The 25,370-nt window shown below is 43.1% G+C and overlaps 1 protein-coding gene across 4 annotated transcripts in view; it reads right to left on the minus strand.

Moving 5' to 3' along the window:
- The window catches only part of LOC137803073 (SH2 domain-containing adapter protein F-like), an 87,866-nt gene that overhangs the window by 4,104 nt on the left and 58,392 nt on the right, over positions 1-25,370 (minus strand). Inside the window, exons 3-7 of one of the 4 annotated variants that reach the window (XM_068601380.1) lie at positions 21,378-21,596; positions 20,184-20,282; positions 11,152-11,298; positions 4,691-4,865; positions 4,395-4,514 (exon numbers count right to left, since the gene is read on the minus strand). In XM_068601380.1, the coding sequence (XP_068457481.1) occupies positions 4,395-4,514; positions 4,691-4,865; positions 11,152-11,298; positions 20,184-20,282; positions 21,378-21,596 (760 nt within the window). The remainder of the gene's footprint in view (positions 1-4,394; positions 4,515-4,690; positions 4,866-11,151; positions 11,299-20,183; positions 20,283-21,377; positions 21,597-25,370) is intronic. The other 3 variants (XM_068601502.1, XM_068601463.1, XM_068601582.1) reach the window with 3 other exon arrangements.

A 25,370-nucleotide genomic window follows, 5' to 3' on the forward strand; every position in this document is an offset into this window, starting at 1 on the left:
TGTACAAGGTGTTAAGTCGAGATAGTATTTATTCTATCGACACAACGTGTAACCTTTGACAAACAGGCATAAGCACGCGTTGCTGTTTTGAGACGACATAGAAAAAACAGGGCGGTCAAGAGTGTTGAAGCTTACAACCTTTATCAAATGCCATGTTTCTCCTTTCCACATACGTATATTTTCTTCTGTTCCGATTACTCATGGGTTCATGGATAGTCGGGCGGAGGTTGTAATTCTTGAGGTCATTAGATATATTCCCACTGTAAATATCCCCATTATCTGTGATGAACAGGAGCAAGAATTAGGCTTTAGGCACCTTATACGTAGGGCCAGTCTATTCTCTACTTATCTCGTAATTGCATGTGTAAAGCCTGCGGATGCAGCGAGAGCAAGAGATAACGCTGAAGTGGAAAACAGCTCGAGTGTACAGGGTTCAACACAGGGACATCCATCAAGAAGAAGAATACACCTGAAGCGATAAATGGAGATTTTGTCCTGTGAGGTTATGCTTTATGTCAACAGATGACACCGATCCTTTTTTCTAGCATTAGTGTGATTACGATTATGATTACAGAAACAAAGATCTCGGGAGGTTTTGGAATCCTACGTAAATGGCAGATGATGAATAATATTTCACAGAATCGCTCGAATAATTTTTTTAAAAATTATTTTTATTTTTTTATTTTTTAAAAATCGGTAAGCTGCAGGCTTGCTGCGCTATAAAACGGAAGTAAACACAACTCTCAGACTTCTCCGTAACCTCCGTTGCTTCTGGCCTCAATTTTTATTCATGTCATCAACAACATCATCGTGATTGGAGGAGAGCCCGCCACAGGTCTCTACTGTACGGCCATTCAGCAAGTGGTGCCAGGAGAGCTCATTTAAAAAAATATATAAAATAAAAAATCTTCCTGAAAAGTGCATTAGATGAGTGTTCATGTGGAGCGCTGGGAGACCGGCGTTAGGTTACATAGAGCCACACTTAAAAGGGCAAACACATCAATAGCATCATTTTTAGATTCCCAACTGATTCCACAGTCAGAGCTCAGGGCTGCTCATCACGTTACAGTCCTAAAGCGGACAACAGAGCAATGAGGCCGGGCTATGTTTTTTTTTTTTGTGGAGAAGACAGGCCTTTGTGGTGTTATCATATCCCTGTGTTTGCAGGCTTTTGTTGTCTAATCAGGATTAATCTCAGTGTGGAGGTCTGCCGTCTATATTTATTGAGGTTTATGACTTTGATTTGAACCCTGTAGTCCTCAGAGAAGGAACAGCCTGGCAGCAATCGCAGCTTATCGCCACCTTCAACATATTGGATTGCTCCATGGAGGATGCTCTCAGTGTTATGAATCTGTGGCACCAGAAAAGGCAGATTTATCCGCCAAAAGATAATGATCATTGGCAGCGGCAATGACCTTTTTTAGCATTACTGGGCATTAGATTTCCTGTCTGCCTATTATTTCATATGAGCCCAAATTGAATGAGTCTACATGGGAGGAGCCTAACCATTCTGTAATACACAAATGATGAACAAAGGAAATAGTTAGTGGGGTGAAGCAAGGCGAGTAGGTTTAAGAAACAAAATCACAATCCGGTTGATGAAAAGCTTCAAATGGTTATTTAAACTGTAAAAAGTCAGATTCAATATTTATTTGGTCCTCAAGTCATTTGTCTGCGCACACAGAGGAAATATCATCTCTTTAAATTACAGATGCAAAGTATTGTATAGGGGCATAGAGGATGTTTTTTCAATTGGTAAAGTCGTTCTATTAAACTGATTCTGCTGGATAGATTTTCTTCTTTCACTAACTGTCTTCTCAGCCAGTGGAAACATGCTGAGCAGAGCTCTCTCGCGAGGTGAGAAACAGGATGACACTGTGCTCTGACAGACTAGTAAAAGGTTTGAATGCGTTTCAAACACCTACAAGGGTTTCTCTCAACAGAGAGAGAGAGAGAAAAAAAAGAATAGCAGCGGTGAGGCGGGAGGGGCAGGTGAACAGAAAAAGGGGTCAGGAGGGCAAAACAGACAGAAAATGCTTTCCGTTCGTCGAGGGGACTCGTGAGGCCGGAGGTCTCTGCCACGTCTGTCTTTATCAATAATGCAATACACATGTGTGCCACCTCATGGCCTTATACATTTTTCAGCAACCTCAGACATGGAGGATCCTCACCTTGGGTTTTGAATCATTTTCAGTGGCAGCGGGGGAGACGGGCTTGTGTGAGCAGGCTGAACTCAGAGTCACCTCTGCCTGCTGGATGGGGGCACCTGTCATTCCTACCAATCAGCCTGCTGTTTTCTCGGCTTGATCCGATTGATGCCAGAGGCACACGATATGACATTGTGTGACAGCCAGGAGCTGACTTACACAAATACACACATGAAAGCCTCCACACACAGACGCTTCAAGAAACATTCTATATTAATGCAAATGTCAGTACGCAGCTGTATCGAAAGAAACTTGTTCCAGTCAAAAGTTTTTGGTTCGGTCTGTTTGTCAGAACAAATATGAAGTATTAATGGCCTGGTTTTCATGAAACTCGGAGGACGAGTGAGTCGAGGAAACACACATAAGCTCTTGGAGCAGATCCGCATCACAAGGCAGATACACACATTATTTTTCCCTGCTGGAAACGGCCTGTGAATGGCCTTCTTGTTAAAGTTAAAATAATTGCTCTTATTATTGCCCGGTTGACTTTAATATGAGAACTAAATATTCAGCCGTAAAAGTTTCAGCACTTTTCCAGTGCTTCCTTCCTCCCTTAAAACTTTCACTCAACACTTTCAAACACTATACCAACCAGAAATGTAATTTGATACGATGAAGCCTCCAGCATTAGGTAATCTTGTGCCCCATATTAGAGAGATGGGGCGGGGGGGGATTTATTCTCTCTAATATAATTAAAAATATATAACTCTCGGTTTATAATCCAAAAGTGAATTGATGCAATGAGAAGTTCATTTGCAAACTCACTCCCGGCATTATCCCGAGTCCCCCCATATTGCAAACACGGTTTGTTCCATCTACAGTTTGGGTGGAGTCCAGCTGAATGTCTGTTCATCCTTGGTCTGCTCCTCTCTTTATATTTGTGGGTATATCCCGTAATATTATAACGAGAAATTCTTTTTTTCTGCTCAGATGACACCCTCTTGCTGTCTGGCCCGAAGGCTCGCAATGAAATGGGCAAACAGGATTTTACTTACTCTCCCCCTGTGGCCTGAAACCGCATGCAGACAGATTTGCAACTAGATAGGCAGATCCCAATTAGAATATTCAAACATTTAGTGGAAGGTTTGGAGGCTAATTCAATTGAATATTGTAATTGCTTCCTTAACAAGGTCCGTTTCCTCCCGTTTGTCTTTCTCAACATCAGGTTCTGGACACTGTTTTAACATCTGCTTGTATGTTGTTTGAAATACTGCATGTTTGCATGTATCTGGTCTGAAACACTGTGTTGTTGCAAGTTAGTAGCTCAGCATTTATTATTATTTTTTAATGAGTAAGGTAACAAAATAAGCAGTCACACAATTAAAAAACGACGATGTTCTCTGAGACAGGAAGTTAGACATTCAGCTACAGCAGCATTAAAAGAATGAAGAAAAACATGGAAAGCATTATGTTTCCCTGCCAAGAACTATAAGCCTCCAGCGAGATGAGCCCCGCTGTAATAACGGAGGCTAATCAACGTCTCTTAGCATATTATAGTTTCATCTCATCTGAAGGTCGTCATGGAGATGTGGAGATTTCTCACGACTATCCGCCAGATACTAAGATTTTTAAGCAGACGACAAAAGCAAACGTATCAAAGTTGGCTTTGTCACATTTATGGTTATGATTCTGACACCTGGTACTTGTATTATGCGACGAGAATCATTAAACCAATCCCACCAAAGGCACACATTCATGTGATAAGAATGGGATGTGGCTCCACTGCGGGCTTTCAAACTGTCGCAACCTCGCCCAAATGTCAGACGCGACTGAACCAATCATAGCGGCTCCTTCAAACCCTCTGCTGGATGTGGCAGGGATCAGGGGTCGCTGATGAAGGGCAACATTAACTGTGTCGTGGGCATGACTTCAGCAAATCAAGGTGCCGACGGGAAGAGGTCAGACGGGTTCCCGGAGGGGAGGTAGAGGACAAAGGACGAGGAGGATGTAGGTGGGAGATAGAGGTCTGAAAGGTGAACATCATTACCATATGGAAAAGGCCAAGTCAGCGGACTATTGGAGCACAGGTATACAAGGACCTTTGTGACAGACATTGGATTCATCCACATCAGTAAGCATAGGTCGCTGCATTTCTCTGGCTCTACGGGTCTCTGATAAATACATCACCTTTATTACAATCTCATCTCATACGGTTGTGAAAAAGGGAAGGTGAAGTGTTGTCCTTACTTAAGGGAGAGGGAGTAGTCGTTCTTGGCGGTCTCGCTGTTTCTCACCAGGTAGCTGGCCTCCTTACACAACCTGAGCAGGGACTCTGCATCTGTTCGGCTGATCGCTCCGTGGTACCAGCTACAGTGAACAGAGAGGAAATAGGGATGTTGGAGAAGAGGAACAAAGCAATGGCAAAAAAAAAAATGGGACAAATGAAATAAAACAACAAGGGTCAAATCTGCTCAAGAAGGGCCAAAGGGGTGTGTTTGAAACAAAATGCAGTCATAACAAAGCGACACTGTGAGCTGACTCACAACTGGCTCTCCAGGGGCATGGTGGGGTCAATACGCTCCCCGAGAGAGGAGCCGCAGTGGTCCAGTGAAGACATTTTGGTGTTGACCAGACAGCTGCTGGAGTGTCGCTGCAGCGGGCGTGTTTTCCCCTCCTTGGTTGGCGACATTCGAGACTTCTCCACGCCGTCAAACTGGACTGTAATGAAGAAAAATGCAACAGCTGAAGCATTTTGTTCTGGAAGAATACGTATGTACAGTATATGTATGCCTCAGCTGGCTTTCGGGTTAAGGTCACTTGGAAAGCTGGTGCGCTTAAAAACAGGGAGCAGAAAGTTGAGAAGAGTTATGATGTAAATTGCTGTTAAATATCTACTAAACTAGAACCTAGCAATGGGGGTGTTTGAACAGGAATGCAGGTTGTGCTTTTCACACACACACACACACACACACACACACACACACACACACACACACACACACACACACACACACACACACACACACACACACACACACACACACACACACACACACACACACACACACACGTCACTTTGTGTCACTCCAACTGAAGGACGTGTACACACTGGGGTGGAGGCATAAATCAATCCTGCCACACTGTGCACACATCCCATTGATACCAAATACACACAGAGGCGACCTTCCCCCAAACCAATCAAACAGCCACATGCATCTGTAAATACACTTGTATACATTACAGAATTGTGTGTACGGGTACACTCTAAGTACACACAAACAAATGTGCACAGCCGTGCAAACAAGCCCACCTGAAAAAAGTCATGCAAAAGTCCCACGCACAGGTCGCGCAGGTAAACATTAAACTGGCTTCTCAAAACTCTCACGGTCAACTGTGGGCACGATAAGCTGCCGTGGCAACTTCTCAGGGAAGTGTTTGATGGCATGCGGGGGCCGGAGGTGACTCGTACTCATGACGTGACTGCTGAAGGTCAGTGAGCAACTTCACAGCCAATCAGGACGCGGAAAAACTTTTACAGTTATTTACTGAAGCTAACATGAGAACAAAGGATAATGTCCACAAGGACGAATGAAAGAGAGTTCTCACTTCTGTATCAGATTACGGAGGTTGTAGTCACAGTGTGGTCATCTCTACGTGTGTGTTTCAGCCATTTTCTCTCCGTCATCCATCACTATGATTGATGTCGTAGCCCCCATGGCTTTGGAAAGACCCGTTTAGAGCCACTGACACACTTCTCAAGCAATACCAGGGCCAACTATATGACGAGCTTCAGCTGGAGATTGTTGGCGGCTGAAATATTTAAGATCAACACACAGCTGGGCCTTTGATGGAAGGAGTTAATGTACCGAAGTATGAAACTCACAGCCATTGCCTCCGTCTTGCGTCTAGTCTAGAGTTTAATTACCTGGACGGAAGATGGCAGGTACTGTACAGACAGCCAGGCACTGATCTCCACAACACATCGATGGAGATGGGTCCGTCTAGACTCTGTATTCCTGTCAGAGGATTCCATTACACTTAACAGTTTGTGAGTTGGCCAAATGTGCCTGAACCAGACTGAGCGGGAGGGCTGACAGTATCCATCGATCAATTTAGGCTACACGAGACAACACCGTGTCAACACATTGTATTGAGCTTGTGGGCACCCCTAAGTAGGGCTGAACATAGCACCGTATGTAGGCAATGTAAATGTAATAATACATTCTTTATTTTATTGTTGTTGACATGCCATCTCAAGGAACCAACACACTGTAAATGTTGTTCTTTACCATTCAGTGTGTTGAAGTAACAATAACTCTCAAGTGGCACCATTCACTGAGAGAGATGAATAGAATTAAAAGAGAGTTGCGGGGTATTTCTGACTGGACCAATAACATCACAAGTGAACCTGTACTCATGCTGCATCCAGAGGTTTTGCTATTTGTGATGTTAGTCGAGTCTCAAAGTACTTCACACCTGAACTCCATACAACTATTTATATTTACTCCACAAAACGTAAAATATGTACATAGTTGTGTGTCTTCTATGTATCTTTGATTGCTACTGCCACAAACAAATCTCCCATTGGGGATGAATAAAGTGTGCATCTGTCTGTCCGTCCGTCTAAAAGTACTTTTACTTATGCGACTTCAAGTACATTTTGCGTATACTATTGTCATTTGACATAATTTTTTGATGCAAGCAGAGATGCAATCAATTGAGCACCTTCAAAGTGTTACTGTCGTAGTATTTCTTCTGAGGCAAAGGATCTGACTACGGCATATGAGCCAACAGCAGGTGATAGTATTGAGACAGTGCTGCAGTTTCAGGTCCGACCACCAGGTGCTCCCCTTCATCTCCTGCTCAACTTCAGGTTTACCTCGCTTGGCCTTCAACTCACTGAGCATTTCCCTTAACATCAACTCATGGAAATGATTATTGCAAAATGACTCCGCCTCCCGTTGCTATCTTGGCCTCTGCACTTCTGTTCATTATGGGGCTTTGGCCGAGTCTTAAAATGACAGCCAAATTGTACTGTTGCATGACGGCTGGGTAAACTGTGGCTCTAACCTCAGACCCGTGGAAGACCGAGCTGTAGCTTCTCTTCCTCGGCGCCGGATGCTCGGACTACAAGCAGTCAAATGATGTTTCCGTGTTGCCCAGAAGTCCGCATCATTAGTTCTCTACTTTTTCACTATTTGAACCGCATGTCGACTGCTGGGAATACAGTGAAGGTAGGATGAACATACAGTATACGTGTAAGGGTGAGAAATATTGTTTCCATGGAAACTGACCAAGGGGACAAGGGAGATGCATGTTTGCTCCGCTCATTCCCGTCAAAGCTGACAGATCACAACATGAAGACGCAGCCAATTGTGCTCTCACTCCCTCTTTCGCTTTCAATTTCTCTCTTCCTGTATGCATATGTCCAGCCTGTCCTCTTTTCCCCGCCCTCCCCTTCACCTTTTCTTTTGATCTTTCCATCTCGCACACTCCAGTCCTGTCTCTCTTGGTGTCTGTGTTTTTGTTTGTCATGGAGTGAAAAAGATAATAGGAAATTGGCTGTGGAGGAATGCCTGCTCGTCTCATAGAGAAAAAGCAGTCAGAGCTTTGATCTGTTATCTGCACTGTTTCTGATAATGCAGCACTATCAGTCTCTAGATATGTCTGATCCTTGCAACAAAATTGTAAAAACAAAAAAAGGCCATGAGGTGGCACATATGTGTATTGCATTATTGATAGAGACAGACGTGAGAAGTTTATAGGCCCATATACAAAGCGGGTAAAATATGCACTTGGACATAACATTTATAGTTATTTTCAGGGATCTTAACTATTGAAGCTGGAAAAGGTGGTGAAACACAGAGGAATGTTGCCATCTTGGTTTTCCTACACAGTCCATCTTTCAGTGTATCTAGAGCCCACTCAGCCATCCGCCTGACCTCAGCACTTCCCATTTTAAATCCTCCCGGCAGCCCCGCTAATTCAAACTCTTTCCCAGATTCAACACAATCAGTGCCTTATATGACCTTGATTAAACATTTTTTCCTCCATCCCCTATAGAGGACTGAGTGGATATTGTCAGAGGAGCTCACCCCATCAACCTTCCCTGTCAGAGCCGAGTCTTTTCCACAGACAGAGTGCAGCGTTACAAGAACAGTATTACCCTGAAGGGAGAGTCTCCAAACTAAACAAAAGCTTTTATTTTATTTGCTCAACACTGAATGAACCCATGTCTTCTTTGATTGCAAGCCATCTCCCAAACACAACACCTTCCAGTTGCTGTAGCGTTCAGTTTTAAGGCTGAATATCAATGGGAGGTAGCAAAACCCCATTCATTCCCCTTTCATTCTTCGGAGCACAGAGTCTGAGACTTTGGACAGGAGATTGACGAGAGGATTGGCCCAAAGAAAAACAAAACCCAACGAGAAGGTGAACACACACACACACACACACACACACACACACACACACGCGTGCAACAAGGCACGCACGTAAATGTGCAGGGGCATCTGTGTGTGTTATCAGCATTGTTGCTTGTAAGGCACCGCAAATGGAATCCGTGTATCAGATTGAACTGTCAGTCAGATGGTGACTGATGGCTTAAAGACCTGCCCCCTTCAAACACATGGCTTCCTTTAGAGGGCTCTATAAAACACAGAGGGGCTGAGGAGGAAGAGGACACAGATAAACACAGAGGTCAAAGAGACATTTCCGTGATTACACTCCAACCAATCCATAACATAGAGAGCTGCGATGGAATTCAGCACTGAACAAAATAATGCCTCAAGAACGTGGAGCGATATTTATAGTGGAATGGCAAACTTGTCAAGGCAACAACATTCAAAACATAAAGTAAGAGAAAGACCAACAATGTAGTTACAATAACGTACATGAGGCTTATGAACAGACCCGACAATACTCCTTCCCTCTGCACACATTGCTGAGCAAATCTTTCTCATTAGGCTGGATAATTAATTCTCATTTACTAACGGCGCTCCTATCAAAAAGGATGACAAGTCTGAGGGGTAAAGTGTGCCATTGACTGCTGTATTGTCATGTGAAAATGTACTTTTCCAACCAGGACGTGGGAATTGATAACCAGCTCTGCATCTCATTAGAATGCACTGCACACTGAAAATAGTGCTCAGCGTGGTGATCCCCGAGGAACTTGCAGCTTTAAAAATCACTTACTTTTATGTTGATATTAATTATGTGCATCTGGAACTCCAATAATGATTTGTTGGACACTTTTAATAATATATTTTCATAGATGCTCGCTGCCGAATCCAGAAGGCAGTCTCTGATGATTCCACCATCTAGGAATATGCTTTCTTCTTTTCCATAAATCCAGAAATGAAACTCTCACTAGGTTTTTCCAAGACAAAGGAAAGACCCTCCAAAGTGTCAGTAAATCTACTTGAAATTAAATCTGGATATATTTTAATTACTCTGTAAGACTTCTTCGATTTACAAATGCTTTAAAATGTGAGATATCTAATTCATGTAAAAAAAAATAATTAAAAAAAGGGAACATTTCTTCATTATGCGCTGAGAAAAGTGCCTTCCATTTATATGTAGATGTAATATCTGTCCTGTCAAGCCACGTTAAAGTTTAGATAATGAGGTTGGATGGATAAGTCAGATTTCCCTGAACTGTAATGGGTATTGTTTATTCTTGGTCAATATGAGAGCAAGCCACAATAGCCTTTACAGACACATACAGACTCTGAGCACTTAGCCCCGGCTGAGCCGATCTGGAGCACGTAAACATTCCTGTGTATAACGGATGGCGAATGCCTTGGTGTGTGACTGAGGGTCCGCCTGTATGCCGAGGTCAAGAGAGTGCATTGTAACTGTATTCACAGGGGTCGCAGAGGCCATTACCCCCCTCTGTCTGCCACAGTGGCCTTTGACCCCAAAGATGTAGAGTGGGGCCATACTGGCCCAGACAGAGAGAGGATCACTTTACAGCTGGACGCCAATCTTAAACCCACTGACATCACAGAGGGAACCAGAACCTTTCCCATGGATTTATGGATATAAATCAACTCCTTGCCCTGTCTTCGCCTATAGCACCCAGCGGTGTCCTCTTACATGGTCTTACTCTAAGTCTTCCCACTTTGCCAGGGGAAATCCCATTCTTGGCATTAGTTCTGCTACACGTCGCTCTTTTCCCCTGGTAATTACAGTAGTCAAGAGTGTGAGTCTGCGGAAGGGCTTCACAAATCCAACTGATGGCTTTATCGGTTGAAAATAGATAATTACTTGTCCATTGTGTTTGGTAAGATGGTAAATATGGCTCAACTCGAGGTGAAGAGACTGTGGTCAAGAAGGGAAATTGACTCAAATGACTTATAGAGAACAGCGGGCCACAGGGACATCTGGGACGGTTATGAGTATGTTGACAAGAGGAAATGGGGGTCACAGCGAATGGCAATTACGCATGCAGAAGGCAGCTCAGCACAATTAAAACTAATGAGCCTTCAGCCCTAAAACCTGCACAGGAATTAGTGATTTTCTGCCACATGTAATCCAGATGGAAAAGTGCAGTAATTACTGAGCTGCTACCTAAAGTCATATCACACAGTGCGTGTACAAGATGTCAGTAAGCCATCACTGACCAGTTAAGTGGAAGCGGACATGTTTACATAATCCTAGCCTGTCTAAACTGCTGGTATGTTTCGTACGGATGATACTTAAAAACAGTTGCTTGCTTATTTCTAAATTTCCTGCTTAAATTTCAGGGCATCCACAAAAATGTGTGTGTAAAAGTGCAGATTTGCAATAAATCAGACTTAAATGCAACCGGTTTAGTGAAATCATGCACACGCTTCACCACTCAAACTGTTTCTGAATACAACTCAGATAAACAAATAGTTATGTCACCACATTGAAGGGGTTAGACGGGGTGGATGATGGATTAATGGACTGACGTGATGGAAATGGGTGGGGGTGGGGGCTGGGGGGGTAATTGAGAGGAGAGACGCCGGACAACACCCACCATGGTGGTGCTGGTCACAGCTCGTCTGTCCTGGCGAGGGCTGAGCAGTCTGGGAGGGAGACTCCAGCTCCTCCACCAGGGGAGGGCCGGTGTTGAGCTGGCCCACAGGAGGGGGCCACGGTAGGTCCTTGATCACTTTAATCTCTACTGCAAGTGTTGACCAAGTCACCAGAGGAGGGAAGGAGAGGACAGCGAAGAGAGGCATAAATGGACAACAACAAAGGGAGTGAGGAAAGGTAAGTAATGACAGGAAACGGGGGAAGAAAAAGCAGAAAAGGAAGAAGCGGTAAGTGAAAAATAGATTAAGGCAGAAGGTGCCAGCATTGGGGTCGAGAGCCATTGTGTACTGTGATCCGAGAATCAGCAGTAGCTGAAAGGGATACAACAGGACTGAAAAGGAAGTGAAGTTAGTTTACCAGTAAATAGGGTTGGGTTCTGATAGCGGCTGCCATATTGGATTTGGTTCCAGGTCATTTAAAATTCTTGGATTTCTAAAGAACCACAGGCTAATGGTCAAAGGTTACTTACAAACGCTCAGCTGGGATAAGGGATTTGGAAGGACAGATTTAGATTCTATAAAACGCTATTAAACCCCAACCCTACATGAAAAGTCGGGCTTTCCGGCATCTCTTCCCCTCTCCATTGGCTTCCACTCCACAATCTTCACGATCCAAACTGGAACCCACAATGACGAACTTAAATCTCACCACAGATACAGTAAAAACATGGCAATGTACAGTTCTCAATCCAGACTTTTACAAGAATCATTGCATGGAGTGCTGCATGGCATACTTTAATTCAGAGGCTGGCCCAAATAATGCAACGCTGCACCTTAAATGTGAAGGCTATAATATATGAATCTGCCTTGAGCTACAGATGGTCATTGATACAGTGCATCAGCATACCCTCTGCTCTTAGTCTTTGTGCTGAGTTTGAAAAAAGGCCTCTATATTAAGATAAACAACACTGCAGACAATATCCTTCACCGGAAAGCATCTCAGAGCATCCATCCTGACTGTGGATGCTCCCCGGGCTTTGCCTCTTTAATAATGTAATTCCTTCTGTCCAGCCTGGGTAGCACCAGGCTAAACGGAGCACCCTTGCAAAAGCACATCTGTCACTGAGCAAGGGCCACTTGTCAAATAGCTGAAGATAAGGTTTTTACGTCAGCCAAGGTAGCGTTAGAAACCAAGGCTAATAAAGAAACTAGTCCAGCAATTGTAGCTTTCAAAAAACATCATGTGTTCCTCCAGAAGTTAAGAGTGATATACAAGATATCAAAAATGAGAAAATACTACAAATACTTACAAACATTATACAATAAATGGTAAGATGACCTTCAGCCCAATTTAACTTTAGAAGAAGTAAATGCCAACAACTCACATTATTTATTAAATTACAAGTATAATAATAATAATAATAATAATAATAATAATAATAATGATAGTTAATATTTATATATCGCTTTTCTGATAACTCAAAGCCGGTTCACATAGGAATCATTAACACGCTGATGAGAGGAGCTACTAGTTGCGTAAGTGCTACTTTATCGAGGAGGAAAATAATGCAGCTGTATACATAACCACGAGCATGACACTGTTGAATACTGTTGTATTGTCTGGTGGACAAGCTGGTTTTCTGTGGGAGGAAGAGCATAATGTTAGGACCTTGTCTGTCCTCCATCCTGCAAGGATTTACAGCGGCGGTGGTACAAGACATGCTAATGAGAAAGAATATCTGCGGGCTCGATGTATGGGAGGAACTGGAAAACATTCAATCCGACAAGCTATTAAATAGCTGGTCCCCCCCTACCGGTGTCAGGGGGCTTATCGAGAGAGAGGTGGCTGGAAGGAGGCGCTCCTTGATGTCTACCCTGTACCCTGATGGGAGGGATGCCTGGGTGCTGGACCGGAGGGTGGGGAATGAAGACAGAAGGTCAGAAACTCCGGGCGATAATGTAACTTCTACTACTTTGGGGTGAAGTAGGGGACTCTCTTCCTTTGAGATTAAAAGCCTAATACTCATTTCACATTGCAGATTAGCGTGTAATTGTTTGGGGAGCAGAAGGCTGCCTCCACTCTGCAGCCTCACTGTGAGCCGATTCTGGCGAGTGTGGCTCAGATGCACTTGGTTGCACAGCTGAATAATAGCATTTAGTAGTGTGAAAAGTAAGGCAGGCTGATTCAATAGCTGAGTGTTTCATTTTTTTTTGTTGTTGCCTGGAATCTCCTTCATCTTGTAACACATTTAAATATACTGCTGGCCCCAAGGCCTTGAATCGGTCTTGACTCTAGATGCCATCTACTGTCGCATGGATGAGTGCATCTTTACACCTTCTAGCGTTTTTTAGTGACAAATTTAAATTCTGGACCGTGGTGGCAACAGCAGCTCACTAGGGCCGATTCAAACATCAATCTTCAAGGCTCACCACATCAACCTGTGTACAGCTGTATTGGCTGATGCAGATGTTGTCTTGTGTCAGTGGACGGTACAGGTTAAGTGTCAGGTAGTAAAATAAAATAACAATATGATGTCTCAGTCATGTGACTTTCTGTTTGTTCATTGGTTCATTACGTAATTTAATCTAACATGCTCAGCCTGCTCACTGTACATCACTTTATACAAAGACTTTGTAGCATAACACAGAAAGTCCTTGTCAAAATTAGGGGTTATATGTAATTATTGGGAGAAGTGTCTGTGTTTTAGTTTTCTTGAAATGACACAGAAAACACAATGCCTGAGGACTACTTCTTAGGAAAGATGTAAACACAGCCAAAGATTCCGACATCTTTGTCATCTCATCTGACTGCATTTGGATCAATATGCCACTTCTGATCTGCATAATCCACATTAGTACACAAGGCCTAGTGTTGACATAGGAATAGACGCGATTAACAATTCTGAATCGACAGAGGGCATACGAGTTAAGCACACAAAAGTGGCCATGTTCAGACTCTAAATAGGAACATTTCAAAATGTGTGTGTCCGTCAGATGTCCTGCTTGCTTTGGAAACGTGTAATGTTGGCAGGATGTCACTCAGACTGGACACCGCCAGGTTGAGCACCAGTCCGGGGTTTGGCATTCAGTAAGCTTGTGTGGTGTAAACGCTGCGGCTGAATAATTTCAAAGCCTGTATGTTGACTACAGTTCATCAAAAGAACCAGAAAATACTTGAACAATGAACAAGGGTCCCTTTTTATGTGTGTTTACCTTCCCTTTGTTCTCCTAGGAGCAGATCTATCTTTAAGGCCAGGTATTTGTTTACCCAGGCTTTTCATTAGCTCATAGCACTTCATCACTGTAAACAGTACAGCGCCATAAATCAGCAGCTATGCTTGTTTCCACCAACGGCATTTAATTTAGTTCTGCTTAATTTGGTTGGCTAATTGCATGCATATTCAAAACAAGCTGGAAGATTGCAATGTTTATGCCGCACATTAGAAGCAGAAGCGATTGGAAACAAAACCAGCCTGTTTCGACGACGTGTTTGTTCCATCGACACCCAAATCATCACAGATAACAACTGCGTAATGCTCCGGGGGAACTGAAATGCCACCTCGCGATTCTCTGCATACTGCATCAGTCGCATTATACGGTCCGGCGCTCTTTCGAAGCGCAGATCTACTTTGGCATTAAAAATGAAAGTGGCGAGGCCTTTTCCTTGTTCTTCTATCAGGAGAGAGAAGCAAGAGATGCTTTAGTGATGGCCAGCCAGCAGGAGCTTCTACGGGGGCTTGCTGGAGGAGCGCTGCTGCCGTACTTTGTGAGGGAGGTTTTTACACTGCTGTTGTGTATGTGTGGCCAATGTGTGTGAGTGAAGATAAGACCTGTGGCAGCGCTCAGTGAAAAGAGGCCAAGACACATTTGAGGCCCATGAAAGAGCGCTGTCAGGAAGGCTATCAGCAGGGTGTTGCAGCAGGGGCCGGGAGGACGAGACCGAGCTGAGGAGTGACAGACAGCGCAGGGGGAACGAAGAGCTGCCAAGCAGAGAGAAACGGAGACACGGTACCCACAAAACAGCGAGCTGTAACCCAGGTGCAAATAACCGCGCAGGACTGTAACTGAATCAATTATTTATTTTAGGACATTAGACTTGAGCCTCAGGTTTCTGGGTCATTAAGCCCATGAAGATTCATTAAAAAAACATAAAGCTCCCCGAGACCTGGGGGGAGCAAGCAACAGTGCCTTCTCTTATCTTCCGTGTTAAAAGCGCGGCACCCCCGCTGGCCAGGAGCCAAGTGAAAAGAGTTAGTAGCAGGTAACAAAGGGCAAGAAGATTAGGTGACAATTGCTCTCGATCCCACTCCTGCTGCGACGAGGCTTAGATTTCCGATGGCGGCGTGACCATGTCTGGGTGTGTGAGCGAGCGTGTCACATGCGGAGTCAAAGCTCGCGAGCTTACACTGGCGGACTTTCCCCTTGCTCTCATGTGCAGGCTTCGTCACATGTTCAAATTATTAACGTGTGTTCCTCACTCTTCACCTGCAGTCTCATCCATTACCAAGTAAGCAGCCATGGGGGAGGTAGGAAAGAGGCTGTGGCGAGCGTGGGTTCAGTCTAGAGTGTATGTATATGTATGTATGTGAAGAGGGGGGGGGGGGGGGGGCAGCGAGGATGAGTGATTAAGCAAACCGCAAGTGCACAGCCCCCCCAACACTCTAACATGGCAGGGCATTTACATCCCATTGCAGACCTGTCAGGAGATAGCCCAACAGTGAATAATATAACCAAACCAAGTGTTGTGAAGAGGCGAGCGAGCATGCAGGCAGCGGTACGGACAGCGGAGGAAAAAGGGCTGCAGCATGGAGCATTAATCTGCTCTCCTTCCTCCATCATTAATGGAGACAAATAGTCTTTTATGCAGATAGCGAACCGTGTTACACCGTGGTGGGCGGGCTAAGCGGCATTTGGTACTCATTTAATCCACCCTCCTATTTCTTTACGCCCACTCCACGGTTTAGAAAGGCTGTGTATCTTTTTCTATTATCTGTTTATTATTCTTTGTTTGCAAACACTATCATTTCACGTGAAACTGCTGGAAAGTAAACGCTGAAGGTGTTGATGACTGCTAAAAATGCCTTCCAAAATCCAAACTGTGAATCATTAGTCATCGATATTCCACGGCCATCAAGTGTTTTAGCAACCATAGCAATATACCTGAGGAAAATTGCCCTCTAGAAACCTAACAGCACAGGGAGCTATAGTTAGGCTGAACTGAAATGAGCCATCTGTGCACAGAAGTGCTTGAATCAGGCCTGAAATAGCAACATCAGAACATTTTTACAAACTACCTTTAAAGCAGACCTCTGAGGACGCAGCAACATCTCCTGTATGGAGCTTCTTAACAATTCTCCATGTTACCCATTTTATCTACAACACTTTGTTGTAATATTGTGTTTTGATCCTCTGTATAAAACATCTGCAGTACATCACAAAGTTGCTTTGCAAAATGTAATGGATATTTACAACGTGCAGTTTAACAGATATCAATACTCTATCGTGACTGTCCTAAAGAAGGCCCCAACAACTAAAGAAGGTTCAGGAAATGTCCCTTTGATAATGTGGATACCATCAAACCCACATGACCCTGACCAGAAATATCTAGTTACAGGTTCAACTAATGAAAGTAAAACATAAAACACTTAATCAGCCATGAAATATAATCCCAACCTGGATTCCACAACTACTTGAGCAAACATGTTCAGACGTCTCAAGCTTTAACTTACAGTAAGCCTATGACTTCCTGATTTCAATCTAAACGTTAAAAAAAACAAGTAGACCTTTGCAAGACAACGAAACACTGCCACTATGACAAATATGATACCAAAGATTTTTAAATTTTGATGGTGTTGGGAAATTGGTCGGAGCAAAATTCATGGACATAAGTGGAGTGAAACAGCCGATATATATATACATATATATATATATATAGATGGATAAAGATATTTAACAACAGCAGGGTAACCTGGTAAAATCTCACAGCAGGCTCTAAGCTGTTTGTAGGCAGACCTAAAGAACTGGCTCACAAGTGGTCTTAAATATTGAAGCAGTGTATAATTTCTTGACTATTGAGGTAAGCTGGTTGCAAGGATCAGAGCCTTAGGTGCAGGCACACATGCTCAAGCCTTGAAAGGTGGGAAACCTTCTCTAAGCCCCTTGATGTCTGGTTCCAGGGCTGCTCTGCACTGAAACCTGCAAGAGAAACAAGCCTGTGTTGACACGGCTTGTCCCAAAGACCTCTTTCTCATCATTCCTCTTTTTTTTTTCTGTCTTCCAAATAGTGGGGAATTATTTCCGCCTGAATAAAACATAACGCAGACTAAAGACGAGCAATGAATCAAAGGACTTTTTGGGACTGCAGCTTTCGCCTTTGAAAGACAACTTAAAGACGTATCTCTCCAATTGCCAGCCGACACTTTGACATCCAATGGAAATTAAATTAATCATCCTCAAAAGAGGGACGCTGTCTGTGGAAGGGGGAGTTGAAAGAGGGATGTGTTAGTAAATAGCGCCCTACACAAACTTCTGAGTGCTGCTTGACAGAAAAATAATGAGGGGAAAGGAAGAAAGTGATTAAGAATGCAGCATCCCTTATTTAACTAATCACTAGCAGAGCCAGATCAGCGTGACTCCTATGAAGACCTCAGTGCCTAGAATACACAGAAGTAAACAGGAAACAGAAAATAGGTGACAAAAAAAATTAGGGAAATTAATGATGAGAAATGAATAGACAAGACATATGATATGATACGTGCACAGAGCCTGCTCTGCCTGTCAGAACTGTGTCCATCTAAACATGCAATTTATGATATTAAGTTTTAAAGTCTTCAAAACCAGGCTAAAATCTCACACCGTTGTTTCAAGTAATTATACTATTTTTCAAGCTGCTATGAGGAACTTTTAACTGGCGATGAAACTATCTGAATTGGATTCTGATGCCTCTATAGGCCCAACATAAGTGAACAAGACGATCGGCGAGGATATTGTATACTTCTATAAAGTTATCCTTAATGCTTGTCATCGAGGCCATCGGGTCAGATTCTATGTGAAATCAAATAAAACCATAAAAGTTTACTCGAAAGTCAAGCTTCTGGGAGGAGCTCGAGGCACGAGAGAACCAGAAGCAGGTCTGAAGAGGGCGACTGTCAGACCCGGCAGCAGCAGCACAATGAGAGGTTGTCCAAAGGGACTCGGGTTCTCAGAACGCTACTGCTTTCGTGAAGAGGCTTCGCCCAAAATCAACAGAAAATAAAAGTTCCCTGTAGTAGCTCTAATGAGGTACAGTAGGTTGGTACTGAGTGGTACGCTTCTCGCCTAAAGGTATGCACTAAATACTCCCTCAAGCCTTTTTCTTCTCCACAAATGAGATTGATGAGCTCGCTACCATGTAATGTCACATAAGAGAGTTCACACACACTAAAACATATTACATATGAGGTGCAACTCAGCACCTGAGCCGTTTCTCCACACTCTTCCATGATGCTGCTGTCACTACGGCTCACCTTGACTTCTAGCAACTCAGTGAAAAGTTAGCTATAATTAACATCTTCCAGGTGGAAATAAAAAATGTTCTTATATGGAAAAATACATTCACTGTGGGCGCTCTCGTGTCCTTGGAACTGTTCTATTATTCATGGCCTCTGAAAGTGGCTTGTATTTTGTAGAAGACTTGTGATTTTGGACATCGAAGCGCAGCTATTTCCCACCATTCTCTCGCAGAGAAAGGGTAAAAAAAATATTAATATCCCCAAACTGCTTTGACATGACTTTCCTTTACAGGTGTATATAAACTATTCACCACAACTATGTGAATTGGGCCTTAGGGTGTGCTTTTATTTTAACACGCAACACCGTATGACCTGCCTCCAGATGGCTCACAAAGAGCTTTAACTTCCCATCAACAGAAAAACACCATCGGGGATTAATCTCTCTTGCATCCTCTTTACTTTTAATCAATTGTGCTTTATTGAAATTTATAATAAATGCAACGCAGCGTTCCAGAAGCAAAGAGAAGATAAAATAGAATAGAGAAATACATGGAAATGAAAATAAAAGTATGGAAAAAAAAACTAGGATATGATCAAATCATTATGAAGACAATGTTGATCATTTTTATATTGGGCCATGCATTATTATAATGGCTTCTTTCATTTAGCTGTAATTAAAAAAAAAAAAAAAGAAAGGGTTCATCTATTGATGAATTAGTCACCCTGATGAGTTGACTGAGGCAAGATTAATGTTTTTGTGCAACGTCATGTAAGTAAAAACAGCATTTCAGTTTTCTTCATTAAGGCCGCACAATTAATCGCAAAATAGCCAATTGCAAATACAAAATTTGAGTAAGCCAAATATTTAAATGTCAAACTAGTGTCATCAATACTGTATCTTCAGATACCATCTTTGATTTGTCCAGATCTTTGACAGAAATCAAACCATCATAATGTTTTTCAATGAAAAGGAGTTTGCAATTTCAGTCAATTATATATATATTTTTCAAAATCGTTCAGCCAGTGTTCATTATTCTGGTTCCACAGCACCTAAGAGGTGGAGGAGATGACATAGATTCCCACACTTCACCCATCACCCCTATTTCTAAGTACCCAGAAATGTGACTGCAGTTATACACTTGTGTACACACTGGAAGGCTGATTTGAAGACTATTGGCTGTGGCTTTTTTTAGTCCACTTCAAGCATTAAGTAATCACACAAGTGGCGTCCTGATAATGTCATTCTAATCAAGAAGATTTGCATTTGAAGTGGATGACATTTTCTCAACAAACAAGTAGATTTAATTGTTTGGGCTCAGATGACTATTTTTGCACAGCCAATATATTACACTCGCTAAACATCTTCAAAACATGCTTATAACATAAATTCTAAAAGGACCATTGTTAACCTGTGTGCGGAGGTGTTAAGCAAGGAATCAATCAAATTGCAAGATTCAGGGTAACGCATATGGCATCAAAGTCTAAGTCGAAGAAGAATATAAAGACAAACATGAGACAATCCCCAGCCCCGTCTCCAATGGTACCTGTGAGGGATTTAGAAGTGCAGTCCTTTCCTCCGGGGGGACCTGATCCAGTGCCACTTACAGAACCCTCGTAGCTAATGCAGTCATAACAAAGCAGAGCTGTTCAAGGATAAAAAAAGAAAAAATATAAAGAGAAAAGGGGCGATGAAAAATAGAATTATGGCTTGCTGATTTTCTGTTATCATATCAAGTTAGAGGCTCGGCATTTCTTTTTTTTCTCCCTTTCTTTAATTTAGGGTGCATTTTTCATATTCTAAAGCTATATTATTCCCAGGAACAGCCCTGTTTGATGTTATGGCTGTGTCAGCCATGCTGAAGCTCTCCCACCACAACAACTACCTGCCCCTCCATGCAACTGCACAACCAATCATGCCCCCCTGAGCAGCATAGGTATCATTTTAGCTTAAACAGGCTGCACTACGATCAAAAGCAGCAGATAATAAACTGGACACCTGCAAGTGAACTTAGCGGGTGCTTTAACAGAGAAGGGAAGAAAGAAGCGTTAACAGAGACTGTAAAGCAGCGGCAACCCTCACCACCCTGACAGAAGCCACATTCAAATGTGCGAGAGACGGGAAAAAACAGACACCTGGGTTAGTAGAGCAGAAGAGAAACAGTTTCAGAGTTAAAAGCGAGGAATTTGAAAGCAGTCATCTTATTTGTTTGGATTAGTTTTCACTGTTTGAGCTTTTGACATCAGGACTAACAAGACATTTTATATTTTTAAAGTGGCAATCCCTAAGATTTCACTTCTGCTTTATGTCATATTTTCTATTGGAGTCAAAACAATGTAATTGTGCTTAGAGTTTAGCAGTCTGGATTATTTCTGTTGATAGATGAGCTTCAAGTTCTCAGAACTGTGCGCAGTTCAGTTTTTGTGTGTATCCACAAACTGTCATTTTGCCTTTTGTCCGTAAATGCTGCCACAGACACCCGAATACACAAATATTGTAACACTTTAAGCAGGGTGCCATAGGCTAAATTACTATTGTGCTACCTGTGATGGCAATATTTGAAATGAAAATCTTGGGGATTGCCTCTTGAAAATGTTGTTATATTGATTTGACAAGAAAGAGCAAAGCGTGGAGGTTGTGTATTTTTTTTTCCAACAAACTCCTTTAATGCTACGCAGTATGTTACTGATGTTTAGCTACTTCTCCTTATGTCATAACATGTGGGTGTTTATTGTCGTACCTGCAAATGCTTTGGAAATCCTCTCTTTCTTCCATTCCCAGGGCTGGTCATACTCCTCGGGGGGTCGCTCGTCATCCTGGGGCAGCCGGCTTTCTCTGGGGCAGCGCGAGTGCTCAGGGTCAGAGTCTCCGCCGTTCTCGGCTGGCTCATATGGCGTGTCGTACAGAGGCAGCTGCCTCACCAGCCCTTCCTTAGGTCCTCGCCCACCAGATCGTATTTCTACAAACAAGGAGAAAGGCTGGTCGTTAATGCCGGGTTTCTGTGATAAAGTTTTATAGATGAAAACGGCTCCATGGGGTAGAACACCGTCCGCATGCGAGAAATGAGGATTTATGAAGGTATATGCAATTACAAAACACTAAAGCAATACATTTTGTAAGGCCTGACTTGCACATTTCTTATATGGCATGTGATGAATGTGTAGCGATATTTCAACTGATTTGACTGAGAGACAAAAAAGCCTCATGGTCACAGTTTGAGCCACTTGCATTCTTGTTATATGACTGAATTCATAGCCAATTATTGCAGGTTAAAAGGCACTAATAACATTGTCTATCAGACTAAAGGCTCTATCTATTTTTGCTCTATCTTTAAATGAAGAAAAAGCTGTAAACCCGGTAAACCCTGTCATTTATTATGGCTGGTAATGAACAATTCCTGATCATTGTGGAAGAAAAGGACAATAGGGGGAAACAGGTACACAAGGCTCATAATGTCGGTACCTTCTTGTGCTGAGGAAATCAATTGCCCACTGAAGTTGCTCAGATGTTGCCCAGTGTGACACTTCCTCAACAACCTGGGTTTATTTTGTATAAGTTAGCTGGACACACTGCAGTCAAACTGCAGCCTCAAAGCATCCAAACAACAGTTAGCAAGGCACTAATATGAGATGGATACAGGTGTTACAAGTACTGAGTTCACAGGCCCATCAGTAACATAAAAGTATGCTGGGCACCTCCTATCCTCATTTTATATCTCAAGTGTATATCTCCCCCTCCCTTCCCAGTGATCAGGAAGAAAGAACACCTGCATGTTGATGGGATGTGCGAGTGGCATAGAAGGGGCCCCTTCCCTTGCATGTGGTGAATGTGGCTGATGGTTTGCTGTTGCTGAACTGATAACAGAAGTGGGAAGCAGAAGAGATTGTTGAAATAAGGGGAGGTTAGGGGGGCCTGGGGGCCTGAGCACCTGCAGAAAGCACACAGTGTAACCCCCTTGAGTACGGCAAAGTCACACAACGGTTCTGAACAGCCTCGCCCCGGGCTGCACATACCTGCTCTGTCAGAACAGAGACAGCACCAATTTCCTTTCTCACCTTGGTACCTCCGTGTCCCCCGAAATACTCTAAACGACATACTCAGCATATAATGTACCTTTTATCAATCGGTGAACAGCTGGTGAATCTGTATTTACATTTCATTTAAGTAGTATTATGATGTTCTTAAAATGAACATATACCCTGTCTTTTTATACCAGAAACAAATAGTCCCCCAAACCCAAGGTGTCTTCTTAAATGTGTTAATATTCTCTGTTCAAAAATGATTGGTGCTGTTAGAAAAAAGGTCTTCCTACCGGCAATCTGTGCAACTGTTGTCCACATGTCATGCTCTGACAGACCAACTGACTGACCACCAGCAAGCATCGGCATACTTAATTCCTCAAGATGGACAATTTATATTTGATTTTACAAACCTGAGATGGACATATGGATGGCCAAAGTGCAAAAGCTCGTATCTGCAAAAATGATCCAGGAAAAGTGGTTATGTATGTTGTATTGGGTATCCTGTATAAACAGCGTCCTGCAAGAAGTTTTTTGTGTATTCACAAAAATTTTTTAGATTGGAGGTTTTGCTCTTCGGTCATTGATATGAGGCTCAATGACGGTATGATGTCATTTCAACTTGTGCATTCTTCACACAATGCACAGCGGCTCCTTACTAGATGCACCAGTAAACACTTCCTGGAAAATATCAACATCTATGGTTTGTCTGTAGATATTTCATGTGTCCATACTTTCTGCATGAAGATAAAAATCCGGAATAAGGCGGACACTGCCATGATGGATGCCTGGGCGCTGTTTGAGATATTTAATCTCATATAGCAGCCAGGTTTATCTCAAACATTTCAAAGAGGCTGTGAAGAACCACATTACTGAGAAATATGAAGTAAAGCAGTGCCAAACATTTCAGAAAACCTGAAACATTTCAACATTTGAAACCGTTTTCTGAATATGAAACATTTTAGGTATGTCAGGAATTATAAATACAGCGCATGTTTTTGTTTTTTCATCCATGTTATAAACATACTTAACATCGCCTGACCTACACTAGGATGCAAGCAAAACCTTTCCTTCTCCATGTAAGTAGGTGAAACAGACCTGACTCTTAATGAAGCATCGTGCCCTTGAGAACTCTCCTCATCTCCTTTTTCCTCCGCCTCCTCCTCCTCTCACCAGTCTCCCTCTACTCATATGAAGTTGTTAGCAGCCTGCACCCTTCCTCCTGGGCCACATGAAGCTGTTAGTGGCCAGCACCACCATAGAGTAATGCAATGTGAAGAGAATGAAATATTATGCCACACTACTGCATAATTGCCTCTTAGCCCAAGGGAGCTCTTGCGGAAAAATGAGCAATGCGTTGAGCCTAATGGAGCTACCCGCCGGTGGTGGTGGAAGCGGAGGGGTGGAGTGAGGTGAGGCTGCCTGGTCCCGTATCTCTGCGTAATCCTGCATTAGGCAAACTCACACTCTTTGATCTAGCGGTTAAAAGACTTGGTTGTACGAGATCCTGGCATGATTAGGTCCTACCTCCCCTGCAGGATAACAAATAGCTCTAGACGGGGGTGGAAGAAGCAAAGGGAGAGTGGGATAGGAGGAGGGTATTACTGGCGGCGAGTAAATCTTGTGGGAAGAACCCTTTAATTGGAGGCACGTTGCCTTAGATAAACTGCTGCAGTGGATTGAGACTCCCCTCCCCAGGAACGAGGCCTTGTGTGTGTGTGCAGATAGCCGCCACGTTGACCTTCTTCATTCCAACCTCCTTTCCTTGTTTCCTTCCTTCCTTCCTCCACTCTTTTCTTTTTCGCTGTCAGCTCCTGTTAAGGCATGCTTGGTAAGCTGGGTGGGGACACATCAGTCTAGCCAAATTACAGTGATTGGCATGGCAGTGGGGTTGCATGTTTCAACACAGCTGCAGTCTATCTTTTTGTCTTAGACCTCTACCCTATGTTAAGGGTCAGAGGTCAGTCACCACACCCTCCCTTGATGTACCTCATACCTCCCCCTCCCCGGATGACAGAGTTCCTGTCCAGATGCTTTACATCCTCTTTTATGCTTTTTGCCCTTTGCCTACTTGGTCTTTACAACTCTTGCATACATACCCCTGAAATGTGTGCAATATTTTTATTTTACCAGTATTTTACAAAGGGAAGGAAAGGAGATTTTTCAAGACAATTTGTGCTGCCCGAAAATATGTTTTTGCTCCAAATTTGTGCTTGAAGTATTTTAGGAAACAATTAAACGTCGAGAAAGTGTGGCACACTCCACAGGGTTTCAAAAGTCATGTTGCAGCAGCAGCACTGACCATAACCATCTGTTTAGTGCCACTAAAAAAAGATGTGTTTGGGTGGGTGGATGGTGGGGGGGCAGAGCATTCTGCTGAGAGAGACCCAAACAGCTGCATTCGAGCTACAACACATTTTTTCCTAATGAGAAACGACACAGATACTAAATGTCATTAAAAAACTGTTAAGCACCAGTCTGTTGAATGCAGATTTCATCATGCAAGCAAACACAACATAAATAGCGGCAGTGAGAAGACGCTTTGAAACAAGTGACAAATCCTGTCTTCGTTATCATTTTTATCTCTGGTCCCTGAATTCAAGAGATAAATCTGAAAGGAAAAAGAGGAACATGTTCCTTGCAAATACATCCAGGGGGGCTCCTGTTACACTCACTACAATGGAAGCCCTCTGGGCATATTATCATGGCACTGC

Source organism: Clinocottus analis, unplaced genomic scaffold, assembly GCF_023055335.1.
Source record: "Clinocottus analis isolate CAN_PGR_092001 unplaced genomic scaffold, fCliAna1.0.p SCAF_1, whole genome shotgun sequence".
Taxonomy (NCBI): Eukaryota; Metazoa; Chordata; class Actinopteri; order Perciformes; family Cottidae; genus Clinocottus; species Clinocottus analis.